This window comes from Aedes albopictus, chromosome 2, assembly GCF_035046485.1.
Source record: "Aedes albopictus strain Foshan chromosome 2, AalbF5, whole genome shotgun sequence".
In the NCBI taxonomy this organism is placed as follows: Eukaryota; Metazoa; Arthropoda; class Insecta; order Diptera; family Culicidae; genus Aedes; species Aedes albopictus.
In genome coordinates, this window is record NC_085137.1 from 290,928,373 (window position 1) to 290,944,174 (window position 15,802).

At 43.5% G+C, this 15,802-nt stretch overlaps 1 protein-coding gene across 1 annotated transcript; it reads right to left on the reverse strand.

Moving 5' to 3' along the window:
* Positions 1-6,495: 6,495 nt before the first annotated feature.
* LOC109410284 (UDP-glucosyltransferase 2-like) lies at positions 6,496-8,204 on the reverse strand. Its single transcript, XM_029880481.2, has 2 exons — positions 8,025-8,204; positions 6,496-7,963 (listed from the first exon to the last, which is right to left on the reverse strand). Exons 1-2 carry the CDS (start codon positions 8,129-8,131, stop codon positions 6,502-6,504), a joined length of 1,569 nt encoding a protein of 522 aa, XP_029736341.2. The 5' UTR covers positions 8,132-8,204; the 3' UTR covers positions 6,496-6,501.
* Between the last annotated feature and the right edge of the window lie 7,598 nt (positions 8,205-15,802).

The following is a 15,802-nucleotide window of genomic DNA, read 5'->3' on the forward strand; positions in this document are numbered from 1 at the left end:
GCACGCGGTTGCGTTGCTGGCTGCAGCAGCGGCGGAACCCGCAAAGGAGAAAGCGTCTAAGTTTACGCAAACGGAGGCCTTCTCCTTCGCGGGTAGTCCGAAGAGAGTGGAAGCGAATGCTCGCGACAAAAGCGACACGCATTCGCAGAAGCGGGCGAGGCAGCCGTCAGGTGAGGAGCTGTCTGGCGGCGCCCGCAAGGCCAGGCGTATAATAACCCCGAAAGCCGGTGGTAACGCTGGAAAGTCGGACCCCAGCCAGGGTTCCCGGAAAGCTGGGAAGGGTGGGCCTGAAAAGGCTGGCCCGTCCCGGAATGATGGGAATAAGGGATTGCGACCAATGGTGGGCCCTCAGCAGCCACAGAGCAGGGCGGTCCAAGGAGAAGACCCTCCTTGGACAAAGGTAGAGCGGAAGAAGAAGAAGAAGGTGAATCCGCAGGTAGAAGTACAGGACGCCAAACCAAGGCGTAGGAAGGCAGGTGCCAGGCGTGAGAAAGGCGACGCTATCGTCATCAAGACGGAACAGTCCAAGTACTCGGACGTCTTGAAGACGATGCGAAGCGACGCCAAGCTTGAGGGTCTTGGAGGCGACGTACGCAGTATTAGACGTACTCGTACGGGCGAGATGATCCTGGAGCTGAAGCGCCAGAAGGAGCACAAGGGCGCCGCCTACAAAAGGCTGGCAGAAGAGGTCCTTGGCGAAGGTGTGCAGGTGAGGGCTCTGACACATGAGGCGACTCTGAAGGTCAAAGACATTGACGAGATCACCGAAGTGGAAGAGCTCGTCACGGCACTGCGGCAACAGTGCGATGTGCAGGTGGCCGCCGCAGCCGTTAAGCTACGGAGAGGGCCAGCAGGGACACAGATAGCTTTGGTTCAGCTACCTGTGGCGGATGTTAAAAAGTCCGTTAAAGTAGGGAGTATTAAGGTGGGCTGGTGTGTATGTCACCTGACATTCCACGAGCCACCTGAGGTTTGCTTCAGGTGTCTGGAACCAGGACACAAGTCGTGGGACTGCAAAGGCCCCGACAGGCGCAAACTGTGTAGGCGATGCGGCGCTGAAGGTCATAAGGCCCAAAGCTGCACGAGTTCGCCCATATGCATGATCTGTACCGGGAAAACCTCGAAAAACAGACATGCGATGGGTGGTCCAGGGTGCCCGGCCTTTAAGAAAGCCGCAGTGAGCAACAAATCACAGTGCAGGTAACGCAGCTGAACCTGAACCACTGTGATGCGGCTCAGCAACTGCTTTGTCAGGCGGTTTCTGAGTGGGAGACGGATATCGCCATCATTTCGGACCCATACCGAGTACCCGCCGGCAACGGCAACTGGGCCTCGGATGGGACCAGGAATATGGCGGCGATATGGACGACGGGTAAATACCCCGTGCAGGAGTTGGTGTCTACTACCTATGAGGGCTTCGTGGTCGCCAAAGTAAACGGGGTCTTCTTCTGTAGCTGTTATGCGCCTCCGCGGTGGCCGATCGAGCGGTTCACGCAAATGCTGGACCGCTTAACGACCGTGCTAACAGGGCGAAGGCCGGTGGTAATAGCGGGTGACTTTAATGCCTGGGCTGTGGAATGGGGAAGCCGTTTCACGAACCAGCGGGGTCAGATCCTGCTAGAAACACTGGCCATCTTAGATGTCGACTTGGCTAACGTCGGTACCAAGAGTACCTATAGTCGAAACGGAGCGGAGTCAATTATTGACGTGACCTTTTGTAGTCCTGGCCTAACAAGTAGTTCGAACTGGAGAGTAGATGATGGCTACACTCACAGCGACCACCTGGCGGTTCGCTACAGTATCGACTACAACAACAGCAGACAGCGGATAGAAGAAGAGGCGGCTAGGCCAAGGCCAAGCCCTCGTAGGTGGAAGACATCATACTTCGACGAAGAGGTATTTAGGGAAGCGCTCCGCCGTGAGCGAAACTTACTCGGTTTAGACGGCGACGAGCTGGTAGCGGTGCTCTCACGTGCGTGTGATGCGACCATGCCTAGGAGAGTCCACCCTAGAAATGGGAGGCCACCGGCTTACTGGTGGACCGACGCGATTGCGGACCTGCGCCGCGCCTGCCTACGGGCTAGGCGGCGGATGCAGCGAGCACGATCAGAGGAAGAGCGAAACGAACGGCGGGTGGTGTTCGCCGCTGCAAAAGCCGCGCTCAAGACCGAGATAAGAGCAAGCAAAAAGGCCTGCTTTGAGGGTCTCTGTCAGAGTGCCAATACGAACCCGTGGGGTGATGCATACAGGATCGTTATGGCCAAGACGAGAGGTGTGATGGCTCCTACAGAGCAATCTCCAGAGATGTTGGAGGGGATCATTGGAGGACTTTTTCCGCGTCATGATCCTAGTCCTTGGCCTCCTTTCGTAGGACAGCCGGGGACTGGGGCTGGCGATGAGGAAAGGGTCACCGATGTGGAACTTGCGGGGATAGCTAAGTCCCTTAGCGTAGGTAAGGCCCCAGGTCCGGACGGAGTTCCGAACCTGGCCTTAAAAGTAGCTATTGCAGAAGCTCCCGAGATGTTCAGGTCTGCTATGCAGAAATGCCTGGACGAGGGAGTTTTCCCAGAAGCTTGGAAGAGGCAGAGCCTGGTACTATTGCCAAAGGCGGGGAAACCACCCGGAGACCCGTCGGCATATAGACCAATATGCTTGATTGACACGGCGGGGAAGGTGCTCGAAAAGATCATCCTCAATAGAATGTTGAAGTTCACTGAGGGCGCAAATGGTCTCTCGAGCAACCAGTATGGCTTCCGGAAGGGGAGGTCCACCGTAGACGCTATCTTGTCGGTTACAAAAACCGCCGAGAAAGCACTCGAGCCTAAGAGGAGGGGAATTCGCTTCTGCGGGGTAGTGACTCTGGATGTAAGGAATGCATTTAATAGCGCCAGTTGGGCTGCTATTGCCGATGCGCTCTTGCGTCTGGGGATACCGGAGTACTTGTACAAGATTCTCGGAAGCTACTTCCAGAATCGCGTACTAGTATACGACACGGAGGTGGGTCGGAAGTGCTTTCACATAACCTCAGGAGTCCCGCAAGGTTCCATCCTGGGTCCGGTGTTATGGAATGTCATGTACGACGAGGTGTTGAGGTTAGAGTACCCAGTGGGAGTGGTGATTGTCGGATTTGCCGACGATATTACGCTCGAAGTCTACGGTGAAACGATCGAGGAGGTGAAGTTGACTACCGACCACTCGATCAAGGTTGTGGAGGCGTGGATGCGGTCCAGAAAACTGGAGCTGGCTCACCACAAGACAGAGGTGACGGTTGTTAACAACATGCAGTCGGCGCAGCAGACGGAGATCAGTGTAGGAGAGTGCACTATCCTGTCGAAGCGCTCTGTCAAGCACTTGGGCGTGATGATCGACGATAAGCTTACCTTCGGTAGCCACGTCGATTATGCCTGTAAAAGAGCCTCCACAGCTATTGCGGCACTGTCCCGGATGATGTCCAATAGCTCAGCGGTGTACGCCAGTAAGCGCAAGCTTCTGGCTAGTGTTGCTACGTCCATACTTAGGTATGGCGGCCCGGCGTGGGGTACCGCGCTAAGTACTGAATGCTACCGACGGAAGCTGGAAAGTACTTACAGGCTTATGTGTCTGAGGGTTGCAAGCGCGTACCGTACCGTGTCACACGACGCTCTCTGTGTCATTACTGGTATGGTGCCCATCAGCATTCTTATCAGTGAGGATATGGAGTGCTTCGAAATGCGCGGCACAAGAGGCATACGCAAGACTGTCAGGATGGCCTCTATGGTCAAATGGCAGCGCGCGTGGGACAGTTCCACCAAAGGAAGGTGGACCCATAGGTTGATACCGAGGGTAGATAGTTGGATTAATAGGCGCCATGGGGAAGTTTCATTCCACCTGACACAGGTCCTTACAGGTCATGGTTGCTTCCGACAGTATCTACACCGTTTCGGGCATGCGGATTCTCCCGAATGCCCAGTGTGCAATGGTTTAGAGGAAACGGCGGAACACGTGTTGTTCGTGTGCCCGCGTTTTCGCACAATGCGTGACCGCATGCTTGCCACATGCGGGGAGGACACAACTCCGGACAACTTGGTCCAGAGAATGTGTAGGGATGAGATTAGCTGGAATGCCGTTTCAACGGTAATCACCCATATCGTCTGGGAGCTACAGAGGAGGTGGCGCGTGGACTCGGAGAATGGCTAGTCCAGATGCAGTACAAGAGGTGGTCCAGGGGTTCGAAGTCGGCTTCGTAGGTCATACCGGTGCCCTGCGGTCGAGATCGACCCTTACAGCGATTAAGTGGCCGCGGAGAGGAAGTCCCGGTAGCGGTGCTGTCGTGGCGTCGGTCTACTGGGTTGGATCCGAGCCCGCGGTTGGAAAGGGGTCCCCGGCAAGGGTAGGTGAGATCCTGCTGTCTGCAACCTACGGGTGCATCTGATAGGGCCTGAAGGGTAGTGATACCCTTCCTTTGCGGGCAGGTCAGATCGGGTTGCACGTGGGCATCAGTTCTTGATGTCCGCTCAGCAGTTGGGCGCGGGCGGGGTTGACCCTGCCCGCCTTCCGAGGACAAAGGGAGTGGCGAGGACCACTCGGGAAACTGGCTAAGCGCCAGCATGCTATCGTGATGGACTCTCCAGTGCGAGTCATCGATGTTCGTTGCTGCTAGGCTACGGCAGCTAACCTTGAGGGTGCGATATGCACTAGCCCCTCTCTGAAGCAATACCTTCTTGGTGGTTCCGGAGAGACGTAGGGTTTGGCGACCATAGGAATGTGTTTTAGTGGGTCGAGGAGAGAGTAGTCCTGGCTTCTACCGGCATTGTAGAAGACGGCCTCATCCCCACACTACCCTAACCTTCCTGTTAGGGTGTCTGATGAGCAGATTTATCCCCCTATGGTTTAGAAGGAAAAAAAAAAAAAAGACCATATCTGAATCAGTAGTGTTCCGGAACCGGTTCCGGGGTTCCCGCCGAAGTGGTCAAATCTGAAAGAGAAACAAACCCGTACATGCGTCACATCAAATAGCGGCTTTTTAGATTACCTAATGAACGGCCACCAAGTGTTTCGGAATCGGGTTTGAGTGGCCGGGAGAGGCCAAATGTAAAAGTAAACCAAATCCAGGCATGTGACACATCAAATCGTGGCTTTTGCGATAACCTGATGAACAGTTAGCTAGAAAATAGCCTTAGGTCACTCTAAAGACAACTGGTAGTGTTCCGGAATGGGTTCCGAGTCCCGTCGAAATTGTCAAACTCTGCATGCGACACCTTCAATTTGCAGCGTTTTTGGTTAACCAATGAGCAGTTAACAAGACAATAATGTCAGACCATATTGGGTTCAGTCGGTAGTTACCCAGAATCAGATCCGGGTAGTAAAATGTAAAATTTAACCAAACCCATGGATGCGGTGTATCAAATCACGACCAGTCTTGTAAACATTCGACACTTTTTACTACGTTTATTTCGTTGCCGCAGTCGGGTGTCAGCTTGCTTTATTATTACATTCGTGCGCTACCGTTACCTCTTACCTACACACAACACGAGCAGTAGAACGAAGATCAATAAACATAAGAAAGAGTCAAATCAATGTCATCTGACACGATGACACGTGTGTAATTCTAGCATTACGCATAGATTCTCAGCCAATTCCGATTATGAATGTTAATTAGCCTCCACATTAAATGTACCATATTCAAAAGCGAAGCCGTCAAACACGATAAAAACTAGCGCAGGGTTAAGTAGTAGAAGTAGTAAATTAAACCAATTTCCAGGATTATTTCAAGAAATTGCTGTGCATATGTAGATTGAAATTTTGATTCTTAACCCTCTAATACCCAACCCCGCCTTTAGACGGGGTATAGTTTGAGCATTTTTGTAATTTTTGTTTCGTTGGAAATCAAAATTTTTATATTTTTGACTGATATTTAGGACTGTTTTGTATATCTCAAAATGGTTTTTGGTGTATTTTAAAGCGTATTTACATTTTTTTGAAAACATTGAAAAATTGATGTTTTGGTCACCTTTCAGAAGCCATTGTTTATTTTGTATTGAATCGCTACAATTAACATATTTTAAATTTTTCCCAAACCATTCTATCCTTGTTTATTAGTTTAAGGGGATCGAATACACTCTAAAATTATTTTCCTTAAAATCACACGGAAAATAAAATTTTATATGAAAAAAATTTAAAATAAAAATATTTCAACAATAATCATAAAATCTCAAAATGTTTTCATCCCAAAAAATCCGTACCCCAAATAGGCTTCCAGGAAAAATATAAAAGTGCGGGGATGTTTAAAAATAAAAATTATAAAAATCAAAAACTGAAATTCATGAAATCGAGAATTAAAAAGAATCATCTTCCAAAACATGTTTAAATCGATTTTAGATGACGAAAAATGATATTTAGATCAAAATCAAAAATTTGGGTTTTAGAGGGTTAACCCTCTAAAAAAAACACCTTTAAAGGATCTTTTTTACCTCAGATTTCGGTTTCTTTCGATCCATTACAATAAATCAAGCATAATTGAACTTAGCTTTGCTTCGCTTTTACACTCTTTGGTAAAAACGAAAGTGTTTTATTAGCTATTTTAAATACTACATAGAATGTCAACAGTACCAATATCACTAGAAACAATAAAACGTCATACATGTACTTCTTGAACCAGTGCACATTCACAGCACTTGGTTGGAGCATTTCGCTGTCCGGATTTCGCAGAACCCATTCAACCCACCAAATGGCACGTTCCAATGGACTTTCAGGTTGGTCACGAAACAGCCGGGACAAACGTTTCATGTTTTCACTATAACTACGAGTGTTGATAATATCTTTGATGGCGTCAACGAGATCTTTGGCTTGCAGGTAATGAATCGTAAGCCTCTTCGCAGCTCCAAGAGATACACAATAATTTATGTTTCGGAACTGATCAGCAAAAAGAGGAAAACCAATGATCGGAACTCCATTCCAGATGGCCTCCTGAGTACTTAGAAGACCGCTATGTGTGATGAATAGCTTTATATTAGGGTGAGCCAACAGATCATTCTGAGGCATCCAGGCTCGTATGAACACATTATCCGGAACCTTCATCGGCAACTTTGATTCGTCTGATTCAAATTTCCATATGAACTGATATTGTGGCAGCGCTTTCATGGCAGTAAGGATCTCTCGGATTCGGTCAGAGCCCAATGTGTCACTCCTGGCATTTGATCCCAGAGAAAAGAGAATGAATCCATTTTTCGCACGACTCACTATACGCTCCAAATCGTCTGGCAATGGTTTTGCTTTTTGAATCTGCATTCCACCGACTGGAATAACGTTTGGCATCTGTGGTTCTTTATATTGTATCACAGGATTGTTGTTGATGAACAATAATCTTATGTTGCGCTGAAGGTCCTTTGTAGTCGGAGCATTCGGAAAAACTTGTTTAAGTATGGCATCGGTCTCCGGATACAGGTAGACATCTTTACTGATGATTTCGTACAAATCGTAGAACCAGTTATGCAGACGTTGCCAAAAATTCATTGATTCTGGAACGTCATATGAATGGTTTGGAATAAACCCAGAATAAGCATATGATCCGATCAGAGGTGATGATGTCGCTAGTGCGTTGTACGGCGCCACTGGAATGTAAGGTGGATTCCCGAAACGGTACATTAGGAGCGATGCGAAGCATGGTCCTAGCATGTAGTCACTCATGAAAAGATCGAACTTGAAGTTGTCAGGATAACTCATAAGCTGCTTGAATCCTTTCGATTTAATTCCCGCCTTGCAGCAGATTATACCGAATTCATCCATAAAGCGTAATATATGCATAGGACTTGAATGCATCTCAAAAAAATCCAACATTTGGCGATTACTGGTGTTGTACATTTCATCGTAGATATTTTCCAGATGCACGTATGAAACGTTTTTCGGTGAATTCTTCTCAATGTCTGGACTTACAACAGTTACATTGTGACCTCTCTCGGCCAAACCATTTATCAGCGGACGGAGCCTGAAATATAATGTGACTAGATTTAACTTTCTTACCATATACATTTTTCAGTTATACGTACCATATCGAATGACTTGGTGATGGAACTCCAGACAGGATCAGAACATTAGCTCCACTCACTATAGCTGGGATAATAGCCAGCATTGAGACAAGAGCTTTGAAATTCATGGTCCTAGAGTATTAAGCTTTCAATGTCAAGTGTCGTAGTCTTCGCACAAGTGGGTTGTCTGGGGAGCCATCATTGCAGTTTTATGTCAGTAGCCACGGTGAGTAAAATTACAATTCATGCACCAATATTTTCTGTTTACATCACGCGTAATAAAACCATTAGGTATTCTTATCGCTCACTCGTCAGATGCCATATCTACTGTCTAGCTGGCACGTGAACAATGCAAACTAGTCTCGTGGGATAACGATGACTCGATATTTCCGAAGTTTGTCTAGCAAACGAGATAGTATAAGGTGTTTGATGATTTTCTCTTTCTTATCTCCGTGTTGGTTAATATTTGGTTGATCATGTTTTACTCGCCTGATAAAACCAGCCTTTACAATTTAGCGCACGATTTCGTAATGTAGACATGTACCGGATGTTAACGTAAATTTCATGCTGCATGTATCAGTTTAACAGTCGTACTGTGAATCTTTGCAAGCTCGTTCAATATAGACTCAACTTTGAAAATACTATTGCTGATCAAGAGCTACACCTTGCGACTCATTTATGCTAAAATTTACTACCGTTGTGCAGGTTTTAAGGTGGTTAACACGGAAGAAAGAGTATGAAAAATAAAAGAAAAAAAATCCACACTATTTCTTATGAAAGTGCAATAAATTTTGTTTGTTTTTAAGACTAAACTATTTCTGTTTGTTATTCCATCCCTGGCATATGAGTTATTACCATAGGCGTAGTCAGAGGGAGGCACGGGAGCCGTTCTCCCCCCCCCCTGGCCGCCAGATTTGTTTTTTTATATCGAGCCAACTCAAAGATTATCGATAATTCAGAGTTCCAGGTAAAAATATCTCAAAAAAATTTATATTTCAATAATTTAGGTTATCCACAATTATTAAACCTTTTTTACGCGAGAGCCACAGGAAATTTCGCCAATCTTGCAGGGTTCTGATAGTGATTGTTTCAGGGTTTATTCCAAGAAATGCATCAAGAATTTCTCCCACGATTTTTTTATGGATACTTCTGCAAGGATTCCTCCAGGATTTTTTTCATAGCTGCCTTCAGTGATTCCACCATAGATTGCTCCAGTCTGGGTTACACTAAACTTTCCTTTGGGAAATTATCCTGGGATATCTATAGAGATTCCCCCAGTGCTTGTTTCAGTGTTTTTTCGAGGATTCCTCCAGGGATTTCTTCAGTGATTCCCATAGGAATGTCAACAGAAATTCTTTTAGGTATTTCAACAAGTGTTCCTTCAGCGATTTCTTCAGGAATTTCTCCATATATTCCTTAAAAAATTCCACTAGAGATATAATTCAATGTGGATTAATTCGAAGTATTTCAGCAGGAATATCATCCAGAAACCCTTACAGGAAGTTTAATCAGAGATGTGCTAAAAAAATCCAGGAGTTCCTTTGAACATTGTACAAATAATTCTTTTTTGAGCCCATCCAAAGATTCTAACTCGACCAAAAATTATTGCAGACATTCCATATTTTTTCCAAGATAATTTTTTTCAATAATTTGTTCAGAAAGTTTTCCTGAGATTTCCTAACGAATTCCTCATGCGATTGCTTCCTGGATTCCTCATGGATTTTTTCAGTAATTCCTCCATGTTTTCCTTCAAGAATTCATCCAGGGATTCACCCGGGAATTTCTTCTGTGTTTCTTTCAGGAACAACTCAAGGGATTATTTAAAAAATCCTCGAACGATTCCCCCACTTTTTAAGGAGTTCCTTTTAAAATTCTTTCAGGAATTAATCAAGTACTTCCTCCAGGGACTGTTTAAGGATTAATTTAGGAATGCCTGTAGGAATTGCTTCCGGGATTCCTCCTAGGGTTTCTTCGGGAGCTTCTGCAGGGTTTCCGTTAGGAGCTGCTACATGGATTCCTTAAGGAGTTCCTCCAATAACTCTTCTTAGAATTCCTTCTGGATTTCTCCAAGGATTCCATCTGCAATTTCTTCAGGAATTTTTCCTGTGATTCATACAGGAATTCCTCAAGGGATTCCTCCCCGAATTTCTTCAGAGATTTCTCCAGGAAATATTCCAGGGATTCTTCTGGGACTTGCTGCAGGGATTCCTCTAAACAATCATCCAGGGATTCTTTCAGAAATGTCTCTAGAGCTTCCTCCTGAAACTCCTCCAGGAATTCTTCTAGAGATTCCTCAAGGAGTATTTCCAGAGATTCCTCCGTTAATCCTACAGGCATTTCTCTGGGATATCCTCCAGGAGTTCCGCCATGAATTCCTCCAAGATTTTCTGCAGGGCTTAACTCGGGATTCCTTCTGTGATTCTTTCTGGAACAACTAATTTAAAAAAAATGTACAAAGATTATCCCAGAAACTCTTCTCAAGGTCTTTCAGGAAATCCTCCTTGTATTCTTCTAGGAACTCCTCCAGGAAATAATTCAGTATTTCCTCCAGGAACTGTTTAGGAATTCCCTTAAGAATTCCTCTTAAAATTGCTTTCGGGATTCCTTCTGGAATTTATTCACGAACTCTTCTGAGGATTCCTCCCGACTTTCTCCAAAAATTTCTCTGCGATTTCTTTAGGAATTATTCCTGGTATTCCTCTACGAAGTTCTAAAGAGATTCATCTACGAATTTCTTCAGAAGTTCCTCTTCGAATTTCATTTCTTCTTGACATTCCTCCAGAAACTCCACCATAAATTCCTCTAGAGATTTCTCCAGAAGTTCTTCGGGAGATACCTTCAGGAATTCCTACAGACATGCCTCTAGGATATCCTCCAGGGATCCTTCCAAGAATTCCTGCAAGATTTTTTTTTTCAGATATTCCTTCAAGAAATCCTCCAGGTTTTCCTCAATGCATTCCTTCAGGACTTCCTCCAGGCATTCCTCCAGAGATTCTTCTAATAATTGCTTCCAGGATTCTTCCACGAATTCCTACAGAAATATATCCAGGAAATCTTCAAGGGATTCCTCTAAGGATTTTTTTCCAGAGACTCCTACAGGAATTCATCCAAAGATTTCTCCAGGAATTACTTCAGGGAATCCTCTCCAAGAATTCTTCTAGGCATTCTTCCAGGAAATTTTACACGCATTCTTCCACATATTCATCCTTGGACTCTTGCAGAGATTTCTCAAGATTTTTTTCAGCGATTTCTCCATTAATTTCACCAGATATTCCTCCAGGAATTGCTTCAGGGATTCCTCCAGAAATTCCTCCAGGAATTCCCCAGGAGTTGTTCCAGGAGTTTCTACTGGGATTGTTTCATCCTGGGTTTCCTTCTGAAATCCACGCAGGCTTTCCTTCAGGATTTCATCCAGGAATTTCTCCAGGGTCTTCTCGAGGAATTTCTCCAGGAATTTCTTCAGGGGTTCCACCAGGGAATAATCAAGAAATTTCATCATAAATTATATCAGTAATTCATCCAGGAAGTTCTCTAGGAAATCCTTCAGGGATTCCTTCAATAATTCTACCAGGATTTTCTCTAGAAATACCTTCTAGAATGTTTTCAGGAATTCCTCCAAGAATACTTGTAGATTCACCTCTAGGTATGGATTTCCCTATGAATTTTGCTAAAAATTCCTCCAGGAACTCCTTCGGGATTTTTCCACGGATTTCTTCACGTATTTCCCCAAGAATTCCCCCAAGGATTCCTTCAGAAATTCCTTCGAGGACTTCTTTAGGAATTTCTCCGGAAATTTCTCTAGAAATTCTTCCAGGAATTTCTCATAGGATTTTTCAGATATTTCTCCCAGAGTTCCTGTAGAGATTCCCCCAGATGTTCATCCAGTCATTGTTGCACGAATTTCTCCAAAGATTCCTTTAAGAATTTCTTCAAGGATTCCTGCAGCAATTCTCAATGGAAAATTCCTCCACGATTCAATTCAGGAAATTTTCCAGGAACTTCTCCAGGAAATTCTCCAAGAATAAGCCTAAGAATTTCTTCAGGAATTCATTCCTGAATAACTCAAGGAATCCGAGAATTGGACATCCTTCAGAAAATATGTCAGCAACTTCTCAAGGCTTTTTTCCAAAAAATTTTTTGGGAATTTTTTCAGAAGTTCTTTCAGGAAACTCTCCAGGAATACCCTCAGGAATTTTTCTGGGATTCCTTCAGGCATTTTCCAGGAATTTCTCCTGATATTCCTTCATGAATTGCTTCAGGAATTCCTCCAGGGATTTCTCCACGAATTTCTCTAGGAATTTTCCCAGGGATTCCTCCAGGAAATCCTTCGAAGATTTCTCCAGGAAACCCTCCAGAAGTTCCTCCAAGGATTCTTCCAGCAAATCCCCTTGAGGATTCTTCAAAAATTCTTGCAGGAAATTCTCCAGAAATACCTTCAATATTTTTTTCAGGGATTCCTCCAGGTATCCTTCCAGAAATTTCTCAACAAATTGCTCCAGGGATATCTTCACAAATTTCTTCAAGGACTCCCCCAGGGATTCCTTCAGGAATTCCTTCTAGGATTTCTTCAGGAATTCCTCCAAGATTTTTCATGTTTTTATTTTCAGAAATGGAAAAGTAATATAAATCTCCCAAAAATCCTCTGAAGATTCCTCTAGAGATTTATCCAGTAATTATTTCAAGAATTCCTCTAGAGATACTTCCAGGAATTTCATCATGGATTCTTACAGCAATTCCCACAGGAATATCTCTAGGAATTCCTCCAGGCATTCCTCCAGGATTTTATACAGAAATTTCTTTAGGAACTCCTTCAGGAATTACCCCAGGACATCCTTCATAAATTTTGTTAGCATTTCCTCTGGGGATTCCTCCAGTCTAATCACGAAACGATTCTATCAGAAATTGCTTCAGGAATTCCTCCGAGATTTTTGCACGAATTTCTCCAGGGATTTTCCCATGGATTCCTCCAGGAAATCCTTCGAAGATTCGTCCCGGAAATTTTCTAGAAGTTCCTCCAAGGATTCTTCCAGGAAATTCTCCAAGGACTTCTTCAGAAATTCTTCCAGGAGGAGAACTTCTTGGAGTACCGTAAACCGGGGTCAAATTGATCTCCGGGTTGAAATTGATCAGTCGTTTTTCGAGTAGATAAAGCATTTTTTGAATAGTTTTCTCACAAATAGCAATAAGTATTCCAACAGCACGATGTTAAAAGAAAATTATTAAAAATATGCTTTTTCTATCCGAAAAACGTCTGATCAATTTCAACCCGGAGATCAATTTGACCCCGGTTTACGGTACTCCAAGAAGTTCTCCTCCTGGAAGAGTTTCTGAAAAAGTCCTTAGAGAATTTCCTGGAAGAATCCTTGGAGGAACTTCTAGAAAATTTCCGGGAATTCCCCAAGAGATTTATTCTTATTTTTTTAGGGATTCCTCCAAGAATTCCTCCAGGAATTTCTCCAGAACTTCCTACAAGGAATCCTCCAGAAATTTATCTAGAATTTCTTCTAGGATTTCCTCATTAGATCTCTTCAGATATTTCTCTAGGTGTTCGTCCCATAATTTATACAGGAATTTCTCCAGCTGGTATACTTTCAGAAATTCTGCCAGAGATTCCTCCGGGAATTCCTACGGGCATTCCTCTAGGGATTCCATAGGGCTTCCTCCAGGCAGTCCTGTAGGAATTGCTCCAGGAATTTATACAGGAAGTCTTAAAGAGATTGTTCCGGGAATTCCTCAAATTATTTCTGCAGAAATTCCTCTGAGGTTCTCATCAAAAATTCATTCAGGAGTTCCTTCGGAAATTTAAAAGTCCTTCAATCATCTTTTCAGACATCTACCCAAAAACTTCTCCAGGTTAACCTGATGATTTATTTTTAAATATTCCAATAATTTCTGGAGGAGAATTTAAAAAGGACTCATACAGGAACCAAGAAAATCTAGTCCTAAAAATCCTTAATCTTCCAGAAATTGCTCACCGATACCAACACCACCTTGAAACATGTAGATCAGGCGAGTTTTTTAACGTACATATTGTACAAAATACAACAGCGTTTCTGCTGAAGGGCAAGCTGAAGGGTTAAATAATAATTTTAGGATATAATGTTATTATATTCAATTTCATCGTATTGCGTATAGATATAGAAGCGAGTAGGCACAAATTTGCTAAGGGTGCTAATGGTGTTAAATTGAGAATATTCTCAATTTAGTTGGAAATCGGAGTTTTTCACTAGCAAAGTTGGATTTTTCTCCAAATCCATGCGTCGGACGTGGTGCGCTGTATAGTAAAACTGGTCCGCTATACAGCGCACCACTTCCGATGTTAGGTCCGGCGCACGGATTTCGAGAAAAATCCAACTTCACTAGTCGAAAATTCTGGGTTTCAACTACATTGACAATAAAGACTTTTTGGTTTGAAACAAATATTCAAAATCCAATTACAACAAACCTTTTTTTTAGCAGAAACAGGCTGCAAAAGTTATACTAGGATAATAATAATTATAAAACTACAGTTGGATTTAAATGTATGTAAAACATTGCCCCAGCTTTATTAAGAGTGAAGTGAATTATTTTTATTGTCGTAGGAACATGTTCGAAATTTCAAAATTGTGGCCCGTAAGCAAAACGTTTTTTTAAGTAAATCAACGATCGAAGTTGTGCTTTAATTTCTAGAACAGTCTATAAAATTAACAACGTATGAAACGGTAACGTATAAGTCTGCGGCCTACGACCGGTCGTATGGATAAAACTACACAATTAAAAATGATTCTTGAGCTCGGCAGAAAAAAATGCTGATTTCAATCGGCAACTCAAGGTTTTGCTGATACTTCAGCAAAGAACTCGCTATTGTCGAGATTATCCAAAACGTTTTACCGAAATATCGGCAAGTTGCTTGAAAACTACGAAAACTGACAGCATTTTTGCTGAACCTTTCGGCAAACACTGATTTTACTTAAACCATCAAACGAGATTACCGAAATATCAGTAAGCATAGCATCCATTGCCGAATTTCAGCAATACAACTGTCAGTTTTTCAGCTTGCCAGAAAAAAAAAAACAAAACAGTGTTACGTGGTACTGAAGGTGCTACGTGAATAATAAATGAAGTGATCTTTCAAACTAAGTGTAAATTTGTAAGAATGTAAGATCTTTCTGTAAGTATTATTATTGCTATTAAATTGCTATTAAATTTCATTTCCTCAATCCAAGTAACAGAACTAGCTGAATAACAGTTTCTTAAGCTAATGTTTGCTTAAGAGTTGTTTATTCCACTCTTGTACAGCAAAAATGTTTGTTGGGAATCTATTTTAGGACCTATTTGCTGCTGTCCTTCGAGGAGCTGTTCGAGTTTGGGAGTTTGGAGTTCAGTGTGTTTGCTTATGGAAGAGAATGAAACCACCAGCAACCAATTGATTATTTTAAAATACATTTTCTTGGAAAAAATGAAAAAAATACAAGGATAAAATATCTCTACTGTGTTTCTTTGTGAGTGAAAAAAATTCTTTCTATTCTGAAAAATCAATTCAGCAAATATATTTGCTGAGAATCTCGGCAAAATATCAACAGCTGGCAATTTTTGTGATTGCTGAGTTCCCGGCTAATCTATTTTTTCCGAGATGGTTGCTGAGCACTCGGCGGTGCCAATCTCGGCAATCGGTTTGCGGTTGCGGTTTGAGATTCGGCGAAAAAGTCTTAGTGTGTATGCCATCAAAAAACAACAGCAAAAATCAAAAACTCAGTCAGACTTAGTAAATCTCCATACTGATATCACTGTAGATATGCTACAGAACGCACCGGCGGGCA